Here is a 16,070-nt window from a genome sequence, read left to right as displayed (position 1 = left end):
AGAAACATTGGAGATCGAGCTCGTCCATCCGACTGCCGGCTGACCAACCCGCCGTCGCATCCTTCGCCCCGGCCAGCAATCGTAAACCCGCCGCTTGACGTTCTGGCGATGTCCCCGCCACCGTCGCCACGCTCCCAATCATGAGCCCTAAACCTTCAGCCGTTGGCCAATTGCCCGGCCAGCAAATACCGCAGCGACAGCCGCAGCAGCCACAGCAACCGCAACAAACGCAACAACAGCCACATGTCAAACCCCCCAGGATATTGGCATGCGTCCTCTGCCAGCATCGAAAGATCAAATGCGACAGGAACATGCCCTGCTCCAACTGTATCAAGGTGAGTTGCCTAGCACAGTCAAATGTGGTGGCGTTGCCGCCGCCCGCCCTGCGACGCCACATCGCTAACCGGCCCCCTCTCGTCCCAGGCCAACGTCCCTTGTACGCCATCAACCCCGGCCCCCGTTCGAAAGAGAAGGCGCCCGAACCAGGACCTCCAGGAGAGGCTCGCCCGCTGCGAAGCCCTGTTGAAACAGTATGCCTCGGCCGGCCCGCTCCCTCCTCTTCCGAGCAACCACGCCGATTCACCTAACGCCCCCTCCGTCGCCTCGACCGTCGCTTCGACCGCCGCTCCCGCCGCCTACACCCTCCCGTCATCGTCCGCCTCCGTTCCTCTCGCCAATCTACCCGGCCTTCACCCCGTTGCTCCCAGCCCCCAAAATCCCCAGACCACCCTATCCTCTAATGTGCCCACCCCGCACTCCTCCGCTTGCACCGGCATGCAAACTCCCTCGGCATCCCACCACGACGAAGACCCCTCGGGGAGCCTGAAACGTCCCGGCAAGCTCGTAGTCCAGGACGGGAGTGTTACCTTTGTCGACAGCATCGTGTGGCGTACCATTCACGAGAATGTAAATCATCTCCCTTCCCCCCTCGTTCGGTTGTTTGTTTCTAACAAATGCTTCTCGCAGCTCCAAGCCATGCGTGCCATAGTGGACGCCGAGGCCGTCGAGGAACAGAGCCCCCTGAGCTCCAGTGCCGTCACCCCGGATGACAATGTCGATCTCCTCCTCAACGATTTCTCCGCCATCGAACTCGAAGACGTCGCTCCCTCCCCCGTTCAGGTCTTCCGCCTGTGGCAGGTCTTCCTCGAGAGGATCAACCCCCTCACCAAGCTGGTCCACGTTCCGTCCCTTCAGCCTCTCGTCATCGAAGCCGCCGCCAACCATCGCAACGTCCCCAATAACACCCAATGCCTACTATTCGCCATATACCTCATCTGTACCGTGTCGCTATCCGATGCCGAGTGCAGGCAGATGCTCGATACGCCCAAGGAAGAAGCCCTCAAGACCTTCACCGCCGGTCTCAAGTCTGCCCTGACCCGGGTGAATTTCATGAAGCACTATGACATGGTGACCTTGCAGGCTTTAGTGCTCTACCTAGTATGTTGAGAATCCACGTCGCTGTTTTTTTTTTCTTTTCTTTTCCTCTTTTTTTCTTTTCCTCTTTTTTTCTTTTCCTCTTTTTTCGTTCTTCTCTTCCTTTTCTTTTTACCTCTCTGGCCGACTGCTAACAGCTCATGCAGCTCTCGCTTCAAGGACGCTACGATCGCCATGCAGCGTGGGTGCTGAGCGGAGTCTTGATCCGTATCGCCTACAAAATGGGACTTCACCGCGACGGCAAAAGATTAAATCTGCCACCCTTCGAAACGGAGATGAGGAGGAGAGTCTGGTGGCAGATTATCATGCTGGACTGCAAACACGCCGTCACTTCGGGCTTCGCAGACACGCTGTTGCCGTGGGGTTGGGACACGGAAATCCCCACCAACATTGACGACTCGAACCTTTTCCGCGGGTCGACCGAGCCGATCCAGCCCCGCGAGGGCCCGACCGAAATGATCTTCTGCATCATTTTCTGCGAGATTGGTCGCTTCATATCTCGCAACCGCATGTTCGACACGGAAGAGGCCATCTTCCACACCCAAGGCGCCGACCCCAATAGCCCGGAATACGCTGCCGCCATCGAAATCCTCACAGCGCAGAACGCCGTGATAGATACGCTCGAGGCTCGACTCATCGACATTGAGAAACGGTACCTCGACACATCGGCAGGCCCCATTCACGTCGCTGCCAGTTGCATCCGTCCGGGCATCATCGCCAAGCTCCGCAGCATGATCACCCCCATGCGCCAGATTCCCGAATGGGGCACCGAAGTCAAGAACATCCACGACAACATCTTCCGCATCTTCCTCTGCAGCGAGGAGAGCAACCTGGCCTACGCAGACATGGTCAACGACCGCAACTACCGCTGGTTCTTCGCCATGCACAGCCAGCTCGACATCATCATCTACCTCGCAACCATGCTCCACAAGCGGCCCCCGACCGGCGGCTTGGCCGACCGCGCCTGGCGCCTCTTCGACAAGACCTACGAGTACCACGAGGAACTGCTCACCATGACCCAGAAACCCCACCTCCAGCTCGCCGCCCTCATCCTCAAGACCTGGCCCGCCCGCGAGCAGGCCCTCGCCCAAATGGGCGGCCCGTGCGAAACACCCCAGTGCGTCACCAAGCTGCAGCAGGTCCTGCCGCACCTGCCGCCCGAGCTGGCGGCGACTCTCAGCAGTCGGACTGGCACGGCGCAGCCGGAGAACGTGGTCCCCACGCATAACGGCGGCGGTGCGCCCCCGCCAGACACGCAGATGGATTTCCTGAACGGCTTCTTCGACCCGTCGCCCGCGGACTGGGATCTGTGGCCGGACATGAGCTCCGCGCTGGACCAGGTATCGGGACAGACTGCCAACCAGCAAGCGACGTCGGGGTTCTTGGCGTTTGGCGGGTTGGGGAACTTTGGAGCGCCGACATCCCATTCGACGTGGTGAGGGCGGGTATATAACGACAGACGAGGGGCACGGTAAAGGAGTAAATCAGGTGATTCGCGGAGTAGAACGGCACATGCGTACGGAGTGAGTGTTCTCGGAATTTGACGATACGTCGGCGTATGGGTGCAAAAATGGGTTGTTGGATCTTCGTCGGTCGTTTGGAGGGACTATCAAAACATGGAGGATAGAATGAGGTTTTGTTCAGGCGCTCGGCTGGGTATAGACCGGGACGTCCTCTCCCAGCTGCACAGGCGGATTTCATCGTTTGGCCTCCCAAGAAAACATCCACAATACGCTGCTCGGTTTCACGATAGATGGGGGTCTGGAAAAGGGGCTGCCTGATTTCCCCGATGTACAATACTTTGGCATATTATGGGTTGACAAAAAGTCAAGAATTCTCTCGCTCCAGCTCCCACCTGACCTTGAAAGCGAGATGGAAGGAAACCGCTCACTCAACAACCGGGTCTCATGAGGATTGGTTCATGCTTGATTCAGCCAGGCGACGTGAAATCTATTGAACCCAGATCCATGTCCGGGGTTGGCGATCTATCCCCATTTCTCTGCGCTTTTCGCCGTTCCGAAACCTCCGTCTTCTCCTCGCCCCCTTGTTCACCGGACGTCTCCACCGGCACGAGCGCCCTCCTCCTCACCCGCCGCGCAATGACGCCATGCCGCCGACTCTTCAGGTGCTTCTCCCACGAATCCTCCGTGACGCACGTAACGCCGCACAGCTCGCACGTGCGCTGGCACGGCGCGTTTTGCTGCGCGGGCGACGCGGCGGCCACCACGGCCTCGAGCACGGACCGCGCGGCGGGGGAAACCGACGCGGGTTCCGGCAGGGGGTCGCCGGCTAGGAAGCTCCGCGTGATGGATGCGGCCGGGTCGGCGACCTGTTCGGCCCAGCGCGATGTGTCGGTGGTGTCGAGGACGAAGAGGCGGGACATGGCGCCCGGGTGGTCCTGCAGGAGGGGGACCACCTTGGTGCGGATCCAGCGGGTTTGGTATTTCGCGTACTGTCGCGTGGAGACCTTGACGGCTTCGAGGCCGGAGGACTGGAGAGATGCGAGGGCGGTGGGGTCGGCGGGAGGAGAGGAGGAGGAGGAAGCGCGGAGGTAGGGTTCGAGTTCCTTGAAGCCGATGGATTGCCATATCCCCCGGGTGAAATCGACGGGTTGCCCCGCGGCTTCGTTGCGACGGACGTGCTCGAACATTTGGCGCGTCTCGTCGAGGAGGCCGGCGGCGAGCATCTTGTCGACGCGGCCGTCGAGGCGGGGTTTCAGGGTTTCGGGCTCGGTGTGGACCCAGAACAGTAGGTTCTGCCAGGGCGAGACGTCCCCGCCGTCTTCTGTTTCCCTGCGGCGCTTCTGCTCGGCGTAAATCTCCGAGGCGGGACGGCCGTATTTGAGGAAGATTTCGAGGGAGCGGGAGATCTTGCGGCGGTCGTTGGGGTGCCAGCGGGCGGCCATGACGGGGTCGACTTGGCGAAGCTTGGCGAGGATGACGTCGGTGGGTTCGGAGAGGATGGGGAAGGACGAGGAGGGTTCCTCCTTTTCGCCCTCCACGAGGACTTGGTCGAATAGGAGGGCGTTGGTGTAGTAGTGTGTCCCGCCGACGAGGATGGGGAGGCGGCCGCGGGAGCGTATGTCGCGGATGACTTGGGTAGCTGCGCGCTTGAAGTCGTCGACCACCCAGGGGGGATCGTCGAGGCCTATGTGGTCCAAGAGGTGGTGCGGTACGCCGCGGCGTTCGGCGGGGGTGATCTTGTTGGTGATGATGGGGAGACCTTTGTAGAGCTGCATGGCGTCCGAGTTGATTACCTCGCCGTTGAACCTGGTCGCTAGCTCTACGGCGAGCTGGGAAACGACTCTTCAGCTAGCTGTCTGCAGAGCGACGCCGCATAGGGGGCGGATTTCGGTGTGACGGGGTGGAGGGAGACGCACCTCGGACTTGCCCGTGCCCGTCGAGCCGAGGACGAAGACTAGGGGCTCTCGGGGAGGAGGGTTCTTGGTCGCCATTGTTCGGATAATGCTAGCTGCAGGTGCATTGTGATGAAAGGATCTACGCCGAAGATTAGACCATGGAGGCATTCCTCGAGACCTGTGAGATGTATGTCAACTCGCGATGCAGAAGATGACGAGCGGCCGGCCGATTCATGAGGTTTTCGTTGAGTACCTACGTACCTTATCTACGGAAGTACTTAAACAGCGCATCGCAGAACAATGCGGAGTGATGTGGGGCGTCTATATTACCTAATGCTTCTCAAAGATTCCACCTCAACAGACAAACCAATGAGATAAGTAATTGGCCTGGGAGTTAGGCTAGTCACGTGCTGCTGCTCCACCCCGACCTCTGGACACATTGACAATTTGGGGATTTTGAAGCCAGATCGCAGCCTTCGCTCCTCGACCTCCTTTCTCCAAGCTCTCTCCCTCGTCTCCCTCCTCTTAATATCCCCTCCTTTCCCCCTTCTTTTCACCCATTCAAGTTACGTCTGAATAGCCTGGGCCATTGTTGCTCAGAGCATTCGTCTTCTTTTCTTTCTTTTCCTCGGCTCTCTGAGCACCTTGGACCGTTGTTTTTAATCTCGTCATCACACAACCGCCACCATGAGCTCCCGTGAGTTTGCTTCTACTCCTGCCCACCGCGGCCTGTGTCCCATCGTCGTGTGCTACGCTCTGTTGTCATTCCAAAGCTCCTGCATGCTTGCAGACGCGGATTGGCGCAGATGGGCGTACATGATGCGATGCCTCCAGTCGCAAGTCAGCTAACGCGTCTCCCACCAGTACGCTTCCTTGACCTCGTCAAGCCGTTCGTGCCGTTCCTCCCCGAGGTTCAGCAGCCGGAAACCAAGATCCCCTTCAACCAAAAGTTGATGTGGACGGCCTTGACGCTGCTCGTGTTCCTCGTCATGAGCCAGATGCCCCTCTACGGCATCGTTTCTTCCGACAACTCGGATCCGCTCTTCTGGCTGCGCATGGTCATGGCCAGTAACCGCGGCACGCTCATGGAGCTCGGCATCACACCCATCATCTCGTCCGGCATGGTCTTCCAGCTCCTCGCCGGCACCCACGTCATCGACGTGAACCTCGACCTCAAGTCCGACCGTGAGCTCTACCAGACGGCCCAGAAGCTCCTGGCCTTTGTCCTCTCGGCCGGCACTGCCACCGTCTACGTCTTCTCCGGTCAATACGGTCCCCCCTCGGACCTCGGCGCCGGCATCGTCTTCCTCCTGATCCTCCAGCTCGTCGTGGCCGGCATGATTGTCATTCTCCTCGACGAGCTCCTTCAGAAGGGCTACGGCCTCGGGTCGGGCATCTCGCTCTTCATCGCCACCAACATTTGCGAGTCGATCATGTGGAAGGCCTTTTCCCCGACCACCATCAACACCGGCCGCGGGCCCGAGTTTGAGGGTGCCGTCATTGCGCTCTTCCACCTGCTCCTCACCTGGAACAACAAGCAGCGCGCGCTCCAGGAGGCCTTTTACCGACAGAACCTCCCCAACATTATGAACCTGCTCGCCACCATCACCATCTTCGCCGCCGTCATCTACCTCCAGGGCTTCCGCGTCGAGATCCCCGTCAAGTCGTCCCGCCAGCGCGGTGCTCGCGGCTCGTACCCGGTCCGCCTGTTCTACACCTCCAACATGCCCATCATGCTGCAGTCGGCCCTGTCGTCCAACGTCTTCCTCATCAGCCAGATGCTGTACTCTCGCTTCTCCGACAACCTCCTGGTGCGCCTCTTTGGTGTCTGGGAGGCCAAGGAGGGCACCTCGCAGCTGGCCGCCGTTTCGGGTCTCGCCTACTACATGTCCCCGCCTCTGAACATGAAGGACGCGCTGATCGACCCCATCCACACCGTCGTGTACATCACCTACATGCTGACTGCCTGTGCCATCTTCTCCAAGACGTGGATCGAGGTCTCGGGCTCCAGCCCCCGCGATGTCGCCAAGCAGCTCAAGGACCAGGGTCTCGTTATGGCCGGACACCGTGACCAGAGCATGTACAAGGAGCTCAAGCGCGTCATCCCCACGGCTGCCGCCTTTGGCGGTGCCTGCATTGGCGCCCTCTCTGTCGCCAGCGACCTGATGGGTGCTCTGGGCTCTGGCACCGGTACCCTGCTTGCCGTTACGTAAGTTCTCTTGATCCCAAAGCCAAGACAACAAGAAAACAGTTCAACCTGTCCACCGCTCCCTTGCTAACACGCTACTTTAGCATCATCTACGGTTACTTTGAGATTGCAGCCAAGGAGGGCGATATGGCCAGCATGAAGGGTATGGTCATGGGTTAAAAGATTGTCTTGAGATAACCCGGCGTTTCCGATACGACCCAACTTCTCAGCTTTTATGAGGAGTCTTCTCTGTTTGTCCATCGCGAACCTCTGGCCGCTGCCGAGTTTTATTTTTCTACTCCTGCCAGCAGCCTCCCCTCGTGTATCATGTAGGAAAGAGAAAAGTACCCGATTATGCAAGATCAAGATCTCGTTATTCCTTTTTTTTTTGTTCAGCTCGTTTCTCGTGTGGAGAAATGAGCGAGTTGGAGCGGGGCGTCGGGGTCATAGTGTAGGCGAACTACTCTTTTGCGCCATGCGGTGCGCGAGATCAAGCCTCCGGGTGGGGACGATATAGGTGTGGTGCTACGAGCAGACGAGTCTGAATCTGGTAGGGGAAGACGCCATCCATCGTCCCACTGTGGACTGCGGTCGTGATGCGTATGTAAATCTGTAAACAAACACAGTTTTATCCCATTTTACTTCCCCATTGTGTACGAGATGAGTTAGAAAGGGACATGGAATCCTGGTCTGTAGAATGGGACCTGGGCCGTGACAAACGAGGGAGACAGCGCGGCATGTAGGAGAGGTAAACCGCAGGCTTAGAGAACACGGTGGCTTTGGAAGCATGGCGAAGTGGGAGTGAAACAGAGTACATAGGCCACTAGCTCGGATAAGCAGGAATGAAGAGTTGAGAGTTGAAGTGGCATTCCAGGGATCAAACGTGGGCTATTCAAGTCAGTCAGTTGGGACCTCAGGTCTATAAAGAACGGTTCTGCTCCTCGAGACCCTGGTCTGGGATGGAAAGGATGTCTTTGAGGTGAGACATAGATCCATCGTCATGGGCACAGTTGGTAAGTTCGTTAAGAGCAGATTTCCCAATGCAGCAAGCAAAGGGAGAAGAGGGATAACTCGAGAAGCATATGGCTATGATAGTTGAATAACTTACGGTCATGTTCCCTTGTTGGAGGAGTATTAGATCTGGAAGATGGCGAAGAAGCGGAGTGGAGGGAGGATCACTGGGAGGACAGCGGTCACAGAATAGGGCGTGGGGTAAATAATCAACGGAAACCGGCTCGTCATAATAACCCAAGGCTCCGGTTGGGTCAAGGCAACGAATCGGTCGGAGCCGAGTAGGATCAGGTATCATCGACAGGGGAATCGATAGGCCCTACATAACGTACAGCGAGGATATACGTCCGGACGACTGGTCGTGTGCTCAACTTGCCAGAGTTGGGCAGCCCATGATTAAAATAGCAACAGGTTTCTGGTGTTTGTCTGTATTCAACTCGGCAGTAAAGGAGAAAATAAGGAAAGGCGGGTAAGCATGTAAGCGGACTTCGTATAAGCAGGATGGACGGAGAAGAACCGACCTGCAGGTAGAAGCCGCAGTCATGAGCCGTCAAACACAATGTATTGAGAAGATGCAAGGGGTCCTCAATGATGGACACGAGCCGCATGAGATGGACGGAGTAAATCTGACGCGGTACACGTACAACTCGAGGACAGGTAGGAAAGATTGTATCAAGGGAGGGAGCTTGAGGAATGGAAATGGGACGCGCGACGAGTGGGACGAGGTGTGTCCAGTGGAGTTGAAGAGACACGCTTGGATTGCTATTGTCTTTTCCATGATGTTCATACCAACCTCGTGCCGATCTACCTACCGCATCCTTGGAATAGCATTTGATAAACAGCAGTTGTTAATCAGATCACGACAGAAAGTGGTGGAGGAGTACCTACCTACCTACGTTGTAAGTATCTCGTCTTCCATCACTGGTAGCAGTACGAAGTACAACGTATGTACACTACGAATACATGAGGACCGTACCTGGGCTTGCCGACGCGGTTGTCGACTGCATACTACGCGCAGAGGCATGTACTCCACTCGGGGAAAGAACAGCCGCACAGACCAACATGTTCGTGACTCTTTGGTGGGGCAAATTGGGGCTAATAGTCGGGGATTCTCCACGCACTGTGCTGCTGTGGGCAAACCGGCCGAAATGGCGTCAGCATGCCAATCTGATTACAGTCGTCTGCTCGTTCTTTGGGTTCTGCAGCGGGAAAACCCTCCCCAAAGTACTCCAATGTACTTCATGCCAAGCCACCTGCCCGGCAATTCAATCCACCCAGTGCCCAGTATGATGGGCTACAAGTGGGGTACGTGGTGACTAAAATGTACATGTACGGATACCGTAATGTATTTTCATTTTACCACGAGTAGCCTCGAGTCTGGGAAGTTCCTGCTTTTTTTTTTTTTCTTTTCCTCTTCTCTCCTCCCATCACTTCATCCCTCCCCTCACCTTCTCTTCGTCTCTATCCCATCATATTATCCCAATTCACTTCATGTCGAAGGCGTAAACCTCCATGGATTCTAGAGCTACTCAGCTCCTCCCCTCCGGCCATTCTATCCGTCTCTCCCTCGCCTCCAGCGTGGTTTAGCACCATCGCGAATACGTGAGGACCGCGACGTGTATCCTCAACTTTGGCTTCTCTTTTTGCCCTCTTTTTGCCCACGCGCCGTGAACCGCCTCGTCTATTGTGTTTCTCTTTTATTGGAATCTTAGACATCTCGAGGCCGGCCTCACTCGTCCCAGGCACCTAGTCTAGCTGCACTTCGGAGCAAGTCCATCTCTAGACACCTCTCAATTGCATCGACCAAGCTCGATACGCTACGCTCTCTTGACCGCAGACTGCCAGCTCGTTCGGATCAAGCACTGGGCACATAACAAGGCCTCGGTATTCCCAACTCCCCGACTCCGGAAGGTTTCAATCTCGCCTTAACATGGGCTTCGCCCGTTGCGAGGGGCCGATATGGCGGGTCGATGACTTGTCCCGCTGCTTTCAGCAAGAGTACGTGATGCCCCTTCAATTATTCCCTTGTAAAATTGTCCGTTGTTGATCCACCTGGTCTGCCCATTCAATACGCTGCTGCTGACATTGGCATTCCCTTCCTTAGCTACCTCCAGGTTCTATTTCCCCTCATCACCATCGCCATATCGCTCCTCGTCCTCGTCTTCCACAACGCACCCCGCGCCGCCGCCCGACTCCGCCGCAAGGACGGCTACCAATCAATACCCACCGACCCCGATCACCTACATGCCCAGGAGAATACCGCTGCCGCACACACCGATGTTCCTCCCGAGGAACAAGAGGAACTACTAGACGACGACGATGAGCCCCTAACCATGAACCCCGGCGGTGCCGGCCGCCTGTCCCTCGTCAAGACAACCACTCGTGGCTCCGTCGTATCCGTCGTCCAGGCCGATAGCCCCCAGGGCCAGAGCTTGTCCATGGTCGTTGAAAAGCTCGCCATTGCCGGTCTGGTTGCCGTCCACATCATTGCTCTGCTTACCGACGGCTATGGCCAACGCGGCGAGCTGCCCGCCATCGCGGGCCTGGTCGTTTGGCTCTACGTCGCTGCCCTAGCCACCCTTCGTCTTGTCCTGGGAAACACAAAGTGGCGCCTCCCCCGTCTCTGGTTCCATACCGCCACCATCTACGGCTGCCAGTGGCTCTACACCGTCGCCATCTTCCGCTCCGTCATCATCCACCCGAGCTCCCGCACCGCCCAGGTCCTGGTCATCGTCGAGTTCGCCCTCATCTCCCTGCTCTTCGGCATGGCCATCACCACCCGCAAGGGCAACAAGACCGTCCTGCTGGAGTGGGAGGACGGCATCGAGCCCTCGCGCGAACCCCTCGCCTCGCTGCTCTCCCTGGCCACCTTCTCTTGGGTTGACCCCATCGTCTGGCGGGGCTACAAGGAGACCTTTGAAATGAAGGCCGTCTGGAACCTCCTCCCCAAGGACAAGGCCGCCGCCGTGCTCGCCGACTACCGGACCCTCAAGCGCACCACCTCCCTCGCCATTCACCTGCTCAAGTACTTCAAGAAGGACCTGATCCTGCAGTGCGCCCTGGCCATCATTGGTGCCGTCTTCGCTTTCGCCCCGACCCTGCTGCTCAAGGCCATTCTCGAGTACGTCGAGCAGCCCGACAATGCCCCCATCAACGTCATCTGGCTGTACGTCATTCTGCTTCCCATCCTCGACCTCGTCCGCTCCTTTGGAGACGGCATGTCTCTCTGGATCGGCCGCAAGATTTGTATCCGCATCCGCGCCATCATTGTCGGCGAGATTTACGCCAAAGCGCTTCGCCGCAAGGCCGCCGCCGGAAAGGACACCGTGCTCGGCGCCGACAGTTCGGCCAAGAAGAATAAGAAGAAGGACGGCGACGGAAAGGGAGGCGGCATTGTCGACTCGATCAAGCAAAAGCTAGGCCTAAAGCAAGACGATGACCAATCCACCGGCTCCCCCGACGCCGACGCCGACGCCGCCGCCGCCGCGACCACCGCCGAGTCCTCCACCGCCCTCGTTCCCGAGAAGAACGACGAGCAGGTCAACCTCGGTACCATCATCAATCTCATGTCCGTCGACAGCTTCAAGATCGCCGAAAGTACCTCCTACCTCCACTTCCTGTTCGCCTGCGCACCCACCCAGCTCATCCTCTGCGTCGTTCTGCTATGGCGCGTCATGGGCGTCAGCGCCATTCCCGGTCTCATCGTCATGGCCTTCCTCCTGCCCATCAACTACGGTTTCGCCCGCGGCTTCACCATCACCTCCAAGAAGATCTTGGCCGCTACCGACAAGCGCATCAACGTGACCAACGAGATCCTCAACAACATCCGCATCATCAAGTACTTCGCCTGGGAGGAGAGGTTCGGCCGCATCGTCGACGACAAGCGCCTCGTCGAGCTGCGCGCCCTGCGCTCCCGCTTCCTGGTCTGGTCCTGCGCCGTCGCCGTCTGGAACTCGGTGCCCGTCGTCATCACCTTCTTCTCCTTCTTCGTCTACACCGTCATCCAGAAAAAGCCCCTGTACCCGTCCGTCGCCTTTACCGCCATTTCGCTCTTCATGCTCCTTCGCATCCCCCTGGACCAGTTCGGCGACATGTTCGCCCGCGTGCAGGAGACCAAGGTGTCCCTCGACCGTGTCGAGGAGTTCTTCATGGAGGACGAGACGGAAAAGTACGAGCAGCTGGGCCTCGACAACATTGACGAGAACGGGAACCACGTCATCGGCCTCCGGGATGCCACCTTCATCTGGGGCGGTAGGGATACTGTCGCCGACGACGGCTCGTTGGCCTTCCGGCTGCTCGACATCAACGTCGACTTCAAGATTGGCCATCTCAACGTCATCTCCGGCCCCACCGGCTCTGGCAAGACCTCGATGCTCATGGCGCTCCTCGGCGAAATGACCCGCCTGGAAGGCAGGGTATACTGTCCCGGCGGTCGCAGCCGCGAAGACGTGCGCCCGGATCCCGAGACGGGCCTGGCCAACACCATCGCCTACGTGGCCCAGTCCGCTTGGCTGGTGAACGCCACCATCAAGGAAAACATTCTCTTCTCCGCCGAGATGGATGAGGACAGGTATAAGAACGTCATTGTGGCCTGTGCCTTGGAGCGCGATTTCGAGATCCTCGACCACGGCGACGAGACCCTCGTCGGCGAGAAGGGAATCACCCTCTCGGGAGGTCAGAAGCAGCGCATCTCCCTGGCCCGCGCCCTCTACTCCAACTCGCAGCATCTCCTCCTCGACGACTGCCTGAGCGCCGTCGACTCGCACACGGCCCACTGGATCTTCCACAATGCCATCCGGGGTCCCCTCATGATTGGCAGGACCTGCATCCTGGTGACGCACAACATCCAGCTCGCCGTCCCCTCGTCTCACTACGTCGTCGTCATGGACAACGGCCGCGTTTCGGTGCAGGGCCCCACCGCCGACGTCATCGCCTCGGGCAAGCTCGGCGAGGACTTGCAGCGGTCGCGCCCCAGCACCGCCGTCGGCTCTCGTATGCCGTCCCGTGTCCCCTCTAGCGTCGGCGAAAACGGCTCCGAGACAATTGTGAATCCGGGTGACGAAAACGGACACCACGCCAACGGCGCTGCGGCCGAGGAAGCGAAGAAGAAGAAGAAGAAGCAACCGACCGATGCCGTGGTAGAGCACAAGGCCGAGGGTGCCGTCAAGTGGCCCATCATGAGGATGTACATTGGCGCCATGGGACCGTGGTGGTTCTGGATCGTCGCCGCCATCGTGTTCACCCTGCAGCAGCTCTCCGGCGTGGCCACCAACGTCTGGGTCCGCCAGTGGGCGAACGAATACGTCACCGAGGAAGTCGACCACATCGAATTCACCTCGTCGTCCCACAGCTACAGCACCCAGTCCATCACGCCGACGTACTTTGCCCATTTCGCCCACTACGGGTTCCTCGGGAACGCGACCGGCTTTGGCATCCAAGCTGTCAACGAGGTCAACGTCGCCTATTACCTCACCGGCCTTGCCTTTATTGGCCTGGCGGGAGCGCTCACTGCTTTCATTCGCGATCTCTGGATCTTCTTCGGCTCTCTGACTGCGTCCAAAAAGATCCACACTCGCCTCATGGAGTCTGTATCTCGGGCCAAGTTCAAGTTCTTCGACGTCACGCCCCTGGGCCAAATCATGAACCGATTCAGCAAGGACCTGGAGGCGGTGGATCAGGAGGTGGCGCCCATCGCCATCGGAGTCATTAGCTGCGCTCTGGGCATCGTCGTCACCGTTGTGCTGATTGCCATCATCACGCCGGGGTTCCTCATCGCCGGCGTGTTCATCACGGTGGCCTACTGGTTGGTGGGTAGCTTCTATATCCGGGCCTCGCGCGACCTGAAGCGCCTCGAGTCGGTGCAACGCAGCCCGCTGTTCCAGCAGTTCGGCGAGACCCTGTCGGGCATGACCACCATCCGGGCCTACGGTGCCGAACGGCGCTTCATCCGTGAGAACCTGGCCAAGATCAACACGCAAGCCCGGCCCTTCATCTACCTGTGGGCCTGCAACCGATGGCTGTCGTTCCGCACCGACCTGCTGGGCGACCTGGTGTCGTTTTTTGCTGGTGTCTTTGTCATCCTGGGCCTGGGCAAGATCGATGCCGGCGCCGCCGGTATCTCGCTGAGCTACGCCATTGGTTTCACCGACAACGTGCTCTGGCTGGTCCGCCTGTACGCGTTGAACGAACAGAACATGAACTCGGTCGAGCGGGTGAAGGAGTACCTCGACGTGGAGCAGGAGGCTGCGCCCGTGGTTGAGAAGAACCGCCCACCGGCGAACTGGCCGGCGCAGGGCTCCATCGAGTTCATCAACTACTCGACCTCGTACCGGAAGGAGCTGGAGCCCGTGCTCCGTAACCTGAGCTTCAAGATCAACCCGAGGGAAAAGGTGGGTATCGTGGGTCGAACCGGCGCGGGCAAGAGCTCTCTCACACTGGCCATCTTCCGTGCCCTGGAGGCTGTCGAGGGCAAGATTCTGATTGACGACGTGGATATTGGCTTGATCGGCCTCCGGGACCTCCGCGAGGCCGTCACCATCGTGCCACAGGACCCTACGCTGTTCATGGGCACGATCCGCAGCAACCTCGATCCGTTCCACGTGTACACGGACGAGCAGATCTTCGAAGCCCTGCGCAAGGTCCAGCTGATCGGGCCCGACGAGTCGGCCACTCGGCCGCAGACGCCCGCTTCGTCTATGCTGCCGTCTCCCCCGGCGATCGGCACGCTGGAAGATGAGGGGGATCGGGCTCCCAGCCCGACGGGGTCTGGCGCGGCAACGAACAGGAACGTCTTCCTTGACCTCTCGACGCCCGTGAGCGAGTCCGGCTCGAACCTCTCGCAGGGCCAGCGACAGCTCATGTGCCTGGCGCGGGCCATCCTCAAGAACCCGTCTGTCCTGGTCATGGACGAGGCGACGGCGTCGATCGACCACGCGACGGATTCGAAGATCCAGGAGACGATCCGCGAGCAGACGAGCACCATCATCACCATCGCGCACCGGCTGCAGACCATTGTCGATTACGACAAGGTCCTGGTGCTGGACAAGGGCGTCATGGTGGAGTACGGACACCCCTACGAACTGATGCGCAACGAGGAGGGCCACTTCCGCGGCATGTGCGAGTCGAGCGGTGACTATGACGCGCTCGCCAAGGCGGCGAAGCAGAAGTGGGATGCGGGACGGCTGGTGGATGTGGATGACGAGTAGGGAAGGCGGACGTCGCAGCAGCCGGGTGAGCCCGTGCGGGCCAAAGGAAAGTCGGCTTTGTAGTAGTATTGTATCGAACTCAGAGAAAACGGAGTCTATGGCTGTTTTTCTCTTGTTTCTGTGTTTACACTGGGGGTTTCATTATGTTTATACCATGCCGTTTCTCGCAGCTGCCTTGGGATTGGGTAGGGTAGATGCATGGTACGGCGCAACAAGGACGCTGGTTTAGTGTTTTAAAAGTCAATTGATTCGACGTGGCTGAAGACGAACGGGGTGACGTGACATTGCCTATGACTTGGAGGCTGAGGCCGGGTAGATCGGAAGCAGAGACGGACTGACTGTGACTTGTAGATTTGCTCTTCACCGAGTCCTCTTTCGTCTTGGTACTGTCTTTATCGAACCGTGGTCCAGCCTTTCCTCCCATGTGCGCGCGTTCTTACAACTTTACAGCCCACGGACGATCTATTGTATTTACGTCTCGTCGCCGCGGTGTTATCTATGCGAAGTCATTGTAATGAGTTGACAGGTAATCTTAGGCTTAACTGGTAATTCAGGAGGGACTTTGCCGTTGAGTTTGAAGCTTGGGGTTTCAGTTGGATTGCACCAAGCTATATGATTGTATTGGAGTTGCTATATAGTCCTCTGTGGTCTCAGGTTGTCTTAGCCATAGTATCGTTTTAATGGTCGATGGAAATTGCAGCCCAAATCAAGGGTTAAGAATCACACCGAGGACGTTTGATAGTAGAAACATGACTGTATCTTGAACGAGCATTTCTATAATAACAGTCCAACTAGGTATTACCTTGATAGATCTGGAATTACTTGGTTGATATTAGTAAGTCTTATGATGAGTCGGGCCGGTAAGTGCTGTTAA

At 58.1% G+C, this 16,070-nt stretch overlaps 4 protein-coding genes across 4 annotated transcripts; 3 read left to right on the top strand and 1 right to left on the bottom strand.

The window, feature by feature from the left end:
* Positions 1 to 248: 248 nt before the first annotated feature.
* On the top strand, positions 249 to 2,873 carry ACRALDRAFT_1011066 (uncharacterized protein; the record flags this gene model as incomplete). The annotated part of the gene is made up of 4 exons (XM_071014718.1): positions 249 to 335; positions 424 to 906; positions 967 to 1,437; positions 1,581 to 2,873. Coding segments are annotated over 4 exons (2,334 nt in total), but the record flags the coding sequence as incomplete, so codon positions are not given.
* Positions 2,874 to 3,541: 668 nt separating this feature from the next.
* ACRALDRAFT_1020016 (uncharacterized protein) lies at positions 3,542 to 4,858 on the bottom strand (the record flags this gene model as incomplete). The annotated part of the gene is made up of 3 exons (XM_071014744.1): positions 3,542 to 3,634; positions 3,674 to 4,726; positions 4,814 to 4,858. Coding segments are annotated over 3 exons (1,191 nt in total), but the record flags the coding sequence as incomplete, so codon positions are not given.
* Positions 4,859 to 5,301: 443 nt separating this feature from the next.
* On the top strand, positions 5,302 to 7,888 carry ACRALDRAFT_1043626 (uncharacterized protein). The gene is made up of 3 exons (XM_071015315.1): positions 5,302 to 5,489; positions 5,657 to 7,001; positions 7,085 to 7,888. Exons 1-3 carry the CDS (start codon positions 5,480 to 5,482, stop codon positions 7,158 to 7,160), a joined length of 1,431 nt encoding a protein of 476 aa, XP_070873934.1. The 5' UTR covers positions 5,302 to 5,479; the 3' UTR covers positions 7,161 to 7,888.
* Positions 7,889 to 9,421: 1,533 nt separating this feature from the next.
* ACRALDRAFT_1043623 (uncharacterized protein) lies at positions 9,422 to 15,530 on the top strand. The gene is made up of 2 exons (XM_071015314.1): positions 9,422 to 9,989; positions 10,096 to 15,530. The coding sequence occupies exons 1-2, from the start codon at positions 9,922 to 9,924 to the stop codon at positions 15,194 to 15,196; spliced, it is 5,169 nt and encodes a 1,722-aa protein (XP_070873933.1). The 5' UTR covers positions 9,422 to 9,921; the 3' UTR covers positions 15,197 to 15,530.
* The last annotated feature ends 540 nt before the right edge of the window (positions 15,531 to 16,070 follow it).

The sequence above is a fragment of the Sodiomyces alcalophilus genome, assembly GCF_042370955.1.
Source record: "Sodiomyces alcalophilus JCM 7366 unplaced genomic scaffold ACRALscaffold_5, whole genome shotgun sequence".
Lineage (NCBI taxonomy): Eukaryota > Fungi > Ascomycota > Sordariomycetes > Glomerellales > Plectosphaerellaceae > Sodiomyces > Sodiomyces alcalophilus.
The sequence above is the reverse complement of the archived record's forward strand: the minus strand, read 5'-3'. Positions and strand labels throughout refer to the sequence as shown.

What these genes read in the sequence shown, in the direction of transcription:
- ACRALDRAFT_1043623 (XM_071015314.1), top strand. Translation starts at nt 9,922, where the DNA reads ATGGGCTTCGCCCGTTGCGAGGGGCCGATATGGCGGGTCGATGACTTG. An exon ending in TCCCGCTGCTTTCAGCAAGA is followed by an intron (nt 9,990 to 10,095) that starts GTACGTGATGCC and finishes TCCCTTCCTTAG; the next exon opens with CTACCTCCAGGTTCTATTTC.
- ACRALDRAFT_1043626 (XM_071015315.1), top strand. An exon ending in GGTACCCTGCTTGCCGTTAC is followed by an intron (nt 7,002 to 7,084) that starts GTAAGTTCTCTT and finishes ACGCTACTTTAG; the next exon opens with CATCATCTACGGTTACTTTG.